The sequence below is a fragment of the Triticum dicoccoides genome, chromosome 5A, assembly GCF_002162155.2.
Source record: "Triticum dicoccoides isolate Atlit2015 ecotype Zavitan chromosome 5A, WEW_v2.0, whole genome shotgun sequence".
Lineage (NCBI taxonomy): Eukaryota > Viridiplantae > Streptophyta > Magnoliopsida > Poales > Poaceae > Triticum > Triticum dicoccoides.
In genome coordinates this window covers 173,733,398-173,743,882 of record NC_041388.1, presented here as the reverse complement: position 1 = coordinate 173,743,882, position 10,485 = coordinate 173,733,398, and the positions used below count along the sequence as shown (strand labels likewise).

The window sequence follows — 10,485 nt, the reverse complement described above, 5'->3', positions numbered from 1 at the left end:
ATGTCCCTTATGCTTATAATGGAAAGGGGTTATGCCCGGTTCAAAAAAAAAAGGAATGACCGGGTCCGGCTTAGAAACTTAACCCATGGACCAAGTCGTAATTTTTTTGTTCAAAAGCTGATCATCCAGTGGTTATCTCAAAAACACTGATACGTGACTGGAGCATCGCACCCATATCGGTACATATCTGAAACCGATACGTCCCCTATACATGTTGGATAAGTATCGGCTGAGTATCCCCTGATATAGCATTAAAACAATTTTTAATTCTCAATACTTGCAGGATACTTGCACGATACATGTGGATACCTCCAACCGACCAGCCCATTAAGGGCAGCATAAGCTAGCCATCCCGACCCGATTCGAATCTTTCTCCCAGGTCCCAACCTAGACTGCGTGGCCATGCAGCGTCACCAGATGCAGCAGCCGGCGGCGACACAGCGGTTGGCTCAGGGAACCTGCAGCAGCTCGCTGAGAGCAAGCCAGCTCAGCTCTCTCTTTCTCCCTCTCCCTCTCTGTTAGCGGCAGCTACCTCCTGGCGGCAGTGCACTGGAGCAGGCACCAAGCAGCTCCAGCAGGTGGTGGGCTGGAGTCCCACATTTACCATTACTTTTTGAAATAGTCAAACGTATCCCCGTATTGGTACTTAGAAATACCGTATTCCCATATCTGAATTGGCCCTATATTGATACATGTATCCATATCTGTGCAAATTAGGCGGTTGTATTTCTAAGTATTTTATTCTCCTTCCCCGTTCCTAGTCTATATGTTCAAATGAATTAGAGATAAGTATGACCAAGGCCAACTCCAATGCACAACCCCAATTGGTCCGGCCGCGACCGTTTGGGGGTAAACGGACAAAAAACGCGGCCCAACGCGCGGGAGCAAACGGACAAACGTCCGCTTTTGACCCGTTCCCCACCCAAATTTGGGCCGCGTTTGCATCAAAACGAACACACGCGGACGAGCGGGATGCGTGCCCTTGTCCTCCCCTGGCCCGCCCGTCAGCGATACAGACGGCCCTTTTTCTGTTCCCCTCCCGCCTCCAGCCGCCCCCCGCCATAGCCGCTGCCATTTTCTCGACCACCTTGCTATCCAGCCCGGCCGTCGGATTTGAGCGCATCCGGACACGAGAGGCTGCGCCTTGCCATGTATTGGGTACCGGACCGCATGACAACGCCTCCACACCGCATGCAGGTATTGACTCCGCCTCTAGCCGCTGGGATCTATCCCGTTGGCAGTTCACCGGCAACGACACGTCCGGCCGTCGTCCAGGGTCGATGCTGGCCCAGCAACTCGTCGGCTCACCCTTGCCGCTCATAAAGTGCGACGACTGCCCACGGCAGGGCAGGTCGTTCATTGCGTATCTACAACGCCGGAACATCCCGGATGGGTGTTCATCAAGTGCAAAAACGATGGGGTACGTGCTTGTTCATCGGTTGTGCTCCCGGGTTCGGCGCATTTTGGATAGCTCTTTGCTTATACTCAAATTTGTGTGTAGGATGGATGCAAGTTTTGGCATTGGAAGAAGAATACATCGATCTATTGATAGGACGAAATTTGATAGATGTTCGTGCACTCGTTGTGAGGATAGAGGCTAGAGATGAGACTAGATGTGAAGCAATGTCTACTTCTTTAGAATCGAAGAAGAAAGTATGCAAGATCAAGAAGCTGCAGATCAACAATGAAGATATCGAGAAGATACTAATCCAACTTGTGGGAGAGTTATGAAAGTTGGATATCTTTTAAAATGTCTAATTGTAGTTCTTGTTTTCTTTGGTCTTGCTATTCTAGTCGAGAATTGGTGAATGTACTCCAATGTATCAAAATGCCGTTGATGAAATAAAAGAAATAGGACCAAAAAATGTATACATACGGGCACTAGCCGGCCGTGGCGGATCAGATGTGTACGCGCGTTGGGCGCACGGCCAGCGCATCCATGAAAACGGCCAACGCCGCCCAACGGACGTCCGTTTGGGGTCGTGCGTTGGAGTTGGCCTAAATAATCCATAAAATGGGGCGCAAGGAAGTGGTTGAATAGTCATGGCCCGCATTTAGTCGGTTCGGCTAATTGGTGAGATAATAATATAATAGTAGGAAAGAAGTGGTAGTCTGTTTACTTGTACATAGCTGGCCCTGTAAATGAAGGACCTAGTATGTAACTTGCATCGACCAATAAATAAACCAAAAAAATGCCCCAATAGTTCAGAGCCTCTTTGGACAGGAATGTGCCTCTTTGGACAGGAATGTGCCCTAACATAGGGTGCTTTTCAGAAATACTGTATTCCCATATCCGAATTGGCCCTACACCGATACGTGCATCCATATCGGTGCAAATTAGGTGGTCGTATTTCTGAGTATTTTATTCTCCTTCCCCGGTTCCTAGTCTATATGTTTAAATGTCCCTCTCCAAGTGCCCAAGCCAAGAATTATAGATAAATATGAATAAATGATCCGTAAAATGGGGCAAGGAAGTGGTTGAAGAGTCATAGTCATGGCCCGCATTTAGTCGGTTCGGCTGATTAGTTCGGCTAAGTGTCCAATGTATTAATTGGTGAGATAATAACATAATAGTAGGAAAGAAGTGGTCGTCTGTTTACCAGTACATAGCTGGTCCTGTAAATAAAGGACCTCGTATGTAACTTCGCATCGACCAATAAATAAACCAAAAAATGCCCCAATAGTTCAGTGCCTCTTTGGACAGGAATGAGCCCTGACGTACGTCCGAGGGGGACCTCGTTACACTCTTGTGTTCTGACCACCAACCCCCATCTCCAACCATCATACCTTCAGCTTCCATACACACAAATCAACAGAAGATAACCACCTGAGAACATAGTAGGGATAGAAATGGATCGCACACGGTAAAGTGGAGAAAGGCGTATTCCTACTTTTGTACAAGACACGTAGAAGATTATTGTCTGGATAACAGATGTACACAAACATTTTCTGACAAGTAACTTATTTCAATTTAAATACCATTAAGGATCTTGATTGGGGGTGTAGGTAAGTATTTTGAGTTTTTGACACTTCAACTCCACGCTCATATCCTCAACAGACATGGGTTGGAAATACCAGAAACGTCTGGAAATTTTGGGTATGCAGAACTGGAGCAACAGACATACTAAATCCAACAAACCTCCTCTATCTATACCAAAGCAATACATGCAGGCAGAATAGTTCATTCCAAACAGATTATTAGGATATGTAAGTATGGATTACCTTGGCGAATTCTTCATTGGGAACTCGGAGTTTTTTCTGCACACGGTCCATTACCTCTGCAGCAGTCTCACCTTCACGGATGACCAGCAAAAAGGGATCTCCAAAATTCTGAATCTGCTGTTGGCCATGATAACGATCTCAGCTTATATTGGTCCAGCATATCGGTAGCTACTCCATGCAACACACCATAGACTAATATCTTTTAAGGTAGAAATATGGAAAGTGTGGTACCTGGTTCTGATTAGGATCTTTCATGAAATGATAGACGTGAATCAACCGATCCTGTGCAGTGAGATTCTTCTCCTCCTCTGGAATCTGTTTCAGTAGAAACAATGTAGTGCAAGACAAATGACATAAAAAAAACGTGTGCAACATAACTAGTATGTCAACAGGTCAACATCATCAAACAAAACAGAGATAATGCCACGAACCTCCTCAGCACGTAGTGTCCAGTACTGATCATTTATGTTCTCTATCTTCTCATGAGGTGGAAATATCTGCAGATAGAGGTAAGATTATTTTATTCAGTGATGCCAAAAGAACGTCGAAAGAGTATGCCCGGATGTACAGAAGCACTGTGTATAAAGTGCACCATCTCCATTTGCAAATAAACATGCACGGACCTTATAAATCTTGTGGTAGAAAACTTCAAGCAAGCGGAGCTCAGCATCAGGATTGGATAGTTCAACCTGTTGAGCATACAACCACGAGATAAAGGGTTATAGTAGCTACTCAATAGATACCAGCCATGGGTTACATTTGCATCTAGTCAGGCTATCCAATTCTAGCTTCAGCTCCGAACAGAAGAAAAAAAGGACTGAATAATCTGAAATGGTAGATGAGTGCTAACCTTGGTCTTCAAGTCAGTGATCACATCACTGATGGTGCTATTTTTCGAAAGCCTGATGCTGTGAATTACAACCTGGCAGATCATTTGCATTAATGATGCGGCAACTGAAGATGGAGATAAGAACATGTACCAAGCACTCAGGCAGCCAAACAAACCTCATCTTTCGTTGCATGGTGAAATGCAACTTTAAGTGTTTTTAAACACTGCAATTCTGGCAGTGGAATGTCCAAGACTTCATAATACAGTATGTCAGAAGTCTGAAAGGAAGGTAGGCAGAAAATTAGTATGAAATCGGGTCATGTTACATCTTTTAAATAATAAACTGGCCTTCCTGAATAAACAAAAGAAAGATGAAGCTAAACCTGATTATAATGGACAAGCATATCCAATAGATGCTCTACTCCACGATATCTGATGGGCTGTGGTTTAGGTTGCTGAGAATAGCAATTGTGAGACGTAAGCCGAACTTTTGATGGATCATTCAATCCAAGTTGGCGTGCAACTCTCTCAACAACATCATCATAAGTATGAAGCTTCGACCTAAGTGAAGAAAACTATTATATCTTTTCGAGTTGACTAAAAAGACATATGTAAGTACAAAATAGGGAATGATTTGTGACCCCTCACAATTCCAAACAAAATCCCTCCTCCTTTGGTTTCTCCAGACACCGGAAGTGCACAACCTATGGTACTCAAAACAAATATTTATCTCAGTAATAGTAAACAAGACCCTGGGAAAAAAGAAGAGCAGTGAACAAGTTTAGCTGCAAACAGAAAAAAGAAGTTATGTATTGCATGTCTGCGATCTAACTAACATAAGGTATCAACTAAACCTGGGCATTCTTTGGGCCGGGTCGGGTTTCAGGCCAGGCTTGCAGAAGTTGACCCTCAACAACCAAGTCTGGGCGCCCAAAGCCCAGATATTGTAAGTACAAGCCCAAGCCCCGCCCAAGCAAAAGCCTGAAACCCAAGACCCAGTCCAAAAGCCCAAGAGCTCTACTTGGACAGTAGAAAAAATTCCAGGTGGTACATACTATGAAAATAATCTCTGAAATTGGCCAAAAAAAATGAACATCAAACAACGACACGGATACAAGTTGTACAGATCAATTTGAGCTCCAAACATACAAGTACCATACACCATAGGGCCATACACATCCAGCAATACACCATGGTGGCCTAGTACAATCGGCAATCTCTTCTGGATCAACTTGATATAGCAGCCAGCAGACCATGGCCAGCGAGACGAACCGCCGCGCAGGGGAGCAACTGACAATGGGAGGACACCGCAGCGAGAAGAGGCTGTTGGAATTATTGGGCTTTTAGCCCATTTTACTATTTCCAATATTCCTAGGAAATCCGAGAAGCCCACATGGCCCATTCATGCATGACAATGTGGAAAGTTTAGTCCCACCCCGGTTGTGCAGCATGTGTTGGACCAACATATAAGGTTGGTTCCTTCACACACCACTAAGAGCTTCAGAAGAGGCGAACCAACCCGTGGTTGGATGGTTAGAGGGACTGGTATCCCCAGCCCACCAGGGTTCAAATCCTGGTGCTCGCATTTATTCCTGGATTTATTTCAGGATTTCCGGCGATGCGCATTCAGTGGGAGGAGACGTACCTGTCGACGACGAGGTGCCTACCGTGACTTCGTAAATTTCAAGATGATATGCCGGCTCAGTATTTCGGAGGTGCTCATAGGGGTAGGGTGTGCGTGCGTGCGTTCATAGGGGTGAGTGTATGCGCGTGTATATGAGCGCTTGCGTCTGTACTGTGTTCAAAAAAAAAGAGCTTCAGAAGAGGGCACACACGCGCTCTCCTCTGCCGCCCGCCTGGCCTCGCACACGCGTCGCGTTTCGTGATTAAGCTAAGCCACACTAGGACCTATGCCACATGTACGTGCTGCCTTATTTTTGTCATGTAGGAAATAAGTTGAAATGTTTTTTTACTAGTGGAAATCCAAACTAACATGGACTGTTCCTCTCCCTGTAGTGGATCAGTTTTTGTTTTCTTTGTCTCCCTGGTGGAGCCATTTCACTTTTTTCTACAAGAGCTCGCTCCTCTAATGTAGATGCAGCCATTTGACACCACACCTATGCCTCCTACTCCCTCCGTTCCTACATATAAGACCTTTTAGGTATTCCAATATGGACTAAATACGGAGCAAAATGAGTGAATCTATACTCTAAAATACGACTGTATACATCCGTATGTAGTCCACATTGGAATATCTAAAAGGTCTTATATTTGGAAACGGAGGGAGTAGTTCCAAAACCTTGCGCCTGCGACTTTCTCACTCCGTTTCATGGCGTGCACCGTGAAGTGCAGGCCTCTGAAACCACAACTCTTGTGATCCTGCACGGGAGAGAGGCGATCAAGTTTTCGAGGAGCGCTCTTGCGCGACTGCTGGATTCTTCTTCAACGTGGCTGCACCCAAGTTCTTCCCCAACAACTACTTCCCCGACGTCAAGACGACATAACTACTGATATGAACGACTCTTCTTCCATTTCACTGTATGTGTTCTTATCCCTTTTGTTAGGGATTATGTTTGGACTATTGGCACTACAATTGATCTGGACATGTTACTTTTATCAAATGTCTACCATGCGTAGTACTTCTGTTCATTCGATCATTATGTTTAATATGTTCGTCATTGTTCGATGAGATTTTGATCGTGATTAATATGGTTCATCATTGTTCAACAAGATTTTGTACATATTACGTGCAAATAAGAATAAATAAATAAATAAAGTGCATCAAGTTCAACACACTTGTTTACGGCATCCATCACATTCGTGAATGTGTGGTGTTTCTACACATCAGTATACATGCATGGCACACCATGGCCAGATATACATGTGAAGTAGTACTGGTATATACGTATATACCAAATGGCCAAGTGGTACAGAGGCAAATGACCACGTATTCGTGCATGCCCGACCGATCAGGAGTTGTGGTGCACCGCATGCTTAGTTGCGTACATGCGCATCACAACTTAATGACCAGCCGGATAAGCAGGAAGAGATAACGATGACCCTCACAAGTACGTACTTATCTTATCTGCAACCATGAGGTCTCACCTGTGCCCTACCATCTGCCTATAAATACTAGAGCAGAACGATTAGCGGGAGAGGATAAGAGATACACGGAGGGAGGAGAGGGGGGAGGAGCCTGCGGAAAAGGCCCTAGCACTCGGTGCACTCGCACACAATGCAGCCACGGGGCAGCAAATGACGCCATACGGCGACGAGCATGCGGCTTGAAACAGGCCCACGGTGCCTTTTTCCATCAGTGAGCACGCAGCATACAGAGGCAGCTAAGGAACACAGCAGCCGTGGACGACGCACTGACATCGGCATGGCACACGTGCCCGAACCAAAAGCCAATCCATGGTTGTATGGCACCGCCGGGACAACACAAAGAGGAGGCTGCGGCATGGCACACACGGCCGAAGAACAAACGTTCAGAAAAGAAGCCCCGGTGCCATCTCCACGGCGTCAATGAGACCCTCAGTGGTAGCGACGTCAAGACTTGCATCAAGGCCGAGTCAGATGCAGGAACCATGCACATTGATTAATATCTCTGCTGTTCTCTTTACCTTCTTCATTAGGCAGATTAGGGATGCGAAGCCCATTAGCTGGACAGTGATGCATCCAGGGAGGGGCATAAACACACAGCCGGGAGGCGTACACATACAGCCGAGAGCAGCGACACAGAGCATGCCCCAACAAATTGAAAAGCATGCATCCAAGGAAGGGCATACGCACACAGCCGGGAGGCGTACACATACAGCCGAGAGCAGCGACACAGAGCATGCCCCAACAAATTGAAGACTGAGCGAGCGTCCGCGCGCGTCCAAGGTGGCCGCGGACAACGCGCCAGCGACTAGGGCGTACATCCAGCCGGTGAAGCAGCACAAGCATCCATCAGGTGAACAAGCGTAGCTGCACACGCGCCGGGAGGAGGAGGCCGGTGTCAAGGCTCCACCACCATCTACCTCAACAAGGAGAAGAATGAAGTCACACACAGCGTCCATCTTTTTCAATGGAATGCCTGCCTAATTAATCCTCTCTCTCTATTTCTCCCATACTATCTCTCTCATTTCAACACATCCAGCGAGCAAACGATGGGAATAGCAACGGAGACGATGGTGGGATTATAAGAGCTGGCCCATGTGCAGCAGACTGCTAGCTCTGCCCTCAGACTACATCGCCAAATATGTATCATACGACGGTGCTGCCGGCGAGCGATCCAGCCTCGTCGCGGCCCTAACAGCCGAAGATAGAGGAGCTTCTCGTGTGCGGCCTGCCCGTCGATCTGTTCCTTGCGCGCGTCCGTTAAGGTGACCATACATCCTTGGCGTGCATCCGTTAAGGCAGCCATACATCCATAACAGGTATGGCGCCACTGTCGTTCGCCTTGGATACAAGCATTCGCTGCCTCCAGGCACATGCGTCCATAACGGATGTATGGCCGCCTTAACGGATGCGCGCCAGGAACAGACCAACGGTGCATGCCTTCTCTCACCCATGCCCAGACGTACATCCACGAGCAGACCGGCAGTGCCTTCTCCCATCTAAACCAACATGCTACTTCTATGTCAACACAAGTGCGGAGGCGATGCGCCAAGCGAGAGAGGACAAGGCAGCGAAGTACACCAAGGGGATGGCACTAGAACGTGGCTTCGTTACACCATGTTTCTTCCACTACATGCACATATATACTTTCAGGTACAAGATGTTGCCTGCATATTGACTTTACCATGTCGTCGTCGACCGAGCTGCCACATGAGCCAACGCCATCACCAACCGTGACGCTCGACATATCAACACCTATCTTCACCGACCCGGGAGCTAGTTAGCTCATCGCACGGAACCGCGTCGGTGCCGTCGTCATCAACCTTCAGCTCGACGAAGGTGACTATATCGACATGGTGTTGCCATCTTCATCTACTTCGCACCTGACATGGACATCGTCACACTACCATCAGTCTACACTGACCAATTGACATCTTTCTACATCAACTCCTCATTTGGCGGGGACATTGTCTACATTGGCACGGCGTCATTCATCTACGTCAAATCTTCATCTAGTGAGGACATCGTCTACATTGGCGCGCGCCAGACACCTACTTCGACATGATGTCGTCATATTCACAGACTTATCGCCCGCGCGGACGACTGCACCCGTACACCACCATTCTTCTACGTCAACCGTCTACACTAGGCAGAGGTCACTTGCCTAATTCCAACGCCCCGAGGTCTACATTGTCAAGCTTGCATTGTCGTCTATCATCAAGCAACGTCGCCACACGGCGAGGCTCAAGTCTACTTCAGCTTCTACATCAACACATCCCCAACATCGACCAAGCTCAGACGAGGTGAAGCCACTTCACCAACATGTCTTTTTCCAATGAAGTAATCCATATCTTGCCGGGCACCGACACGGCAAAGGCAAGCCACCATATCCGAAGCCTACGAGGCGGGCACCACTAGGCCGAGCACCGATAAGGCGAAGGCCGCCCATCTGTTTGAGCTAGAGACAACTTCATCATCGAACATCCACAAAGCCGGAGGGATACTGCTAAGCATCGTCGGAGTGACGGATGCACCACTCCACCCTTCTAGTCCACCACATCATCACCATCCTCTACACCGAGCACTTGGAGAAGACAAGACTTGAAGACGACCACCATTGTAGCAGCTTAATCGGAGGTGGTCCGCGACTTTGACTCGCGGACGTAATTAATCGGTTGCTCTCCAAGCCCCGTGAACCAGAACTTCACAATCGCCCAAGTCATCTCGGCCGCGCTAGATGGCCACGGAGTGCGCATATGTAAAGGGGTGTTGTAATTTTGTTTCTCCAATGAGAGATCAATAAAGTGCATGTTTCCCTATATTTATTTGTGTACTTAGTACACTGGCACACCAGCAATGTTTATTTCCCCTGGCGCATAGAGAGATAATAATATAATAACCACATTATTTTTATTGTTTCTCATGCCAAACAATCATGATTTATCTACCGCATTTCTGGAAAACTTAATGGAAAATTGCTCATATACTCAACAGAGGCCAATGGGAGAAGCCATTGCTCATGGAAGCATCGGCTAGTGGTAGGAGCACGTGGGGAGGATGGCAACGCACTCTGTGCAGCAATGCATGTGAGGCTAGCAGGAGTGGTGGGGAGGATGGCGACCGCCGCCGCCCTCCGGTTGAGGCACAACTTCGTCGGCTTTCCTGTGTCCCCAGCGCCAAGAGGTCGACCACCACTATTTGTCTGGTTGAGGTGGTGAGGAGGACCGCCAAGGTGACAGAGGGGGACGCCGCTGCAAGGTTGGTTGTGTGGGGAGGGAGAACATTGTGCTCGGTAGTTTGGGGGAGAGGTGGTCCAGAACTCCAGATCTGGT

The 10,485-nt window shown here is 47.6% G+C and overlaps 1 protein-coding gene across 5 annotated transcripts in view; it reads right to left on the bottom strand.

Annotated features, from left to right (window-relative positions):
- LOC119300663 (ubiquitin carboxyl-terminal hydrolase 12-like) overlaps positions 1–10,485 on the bottom strand; it is a 30,138-nt gene that overhangs the window by 2,425 nt on the left and 17,228 nt on the right. For 3 of the 5 annotated variants that reach the window (XM_037577567.1, XM_037577569.1, XM_037577570.1), the window contains 8 exons: positions 4,700–4,755; positions 4,435–4,612; positions 4,228–4,329; positions 4,073–4,144; positions 3,846–3,911; positions 3,654–3,719; positions 3,454–3,537; positions 3,223–3,339 (listed from right to left, as the gene is read on the bottom strand). In XM_037577567.1, the coding sequence (XP_037433464.1) occupies positions 3,223–3,339; positions 3,454–3,537; positions 3,654–3,719; positions 3,846–3,911; positions 4,073–4,144; positions 4,228–4,329; positions 4,435–4,612; positions 4,700–4,755 (741 nt within the window). The remainder of the gene's footprint in view (positions 1–3,222; positions 3,340–3,453; positions 3,538–3,653; positions 3,720–3,845; positions 3,912–4,072; positions 4,145–4,227; positions 4,330–4,434; positions 4,613–4,699; positions 4,756–10,485) is intronic. The other 2 variants (XM_037577568.1, XM_037577571.1) reach the window with 1 other exon arrangement.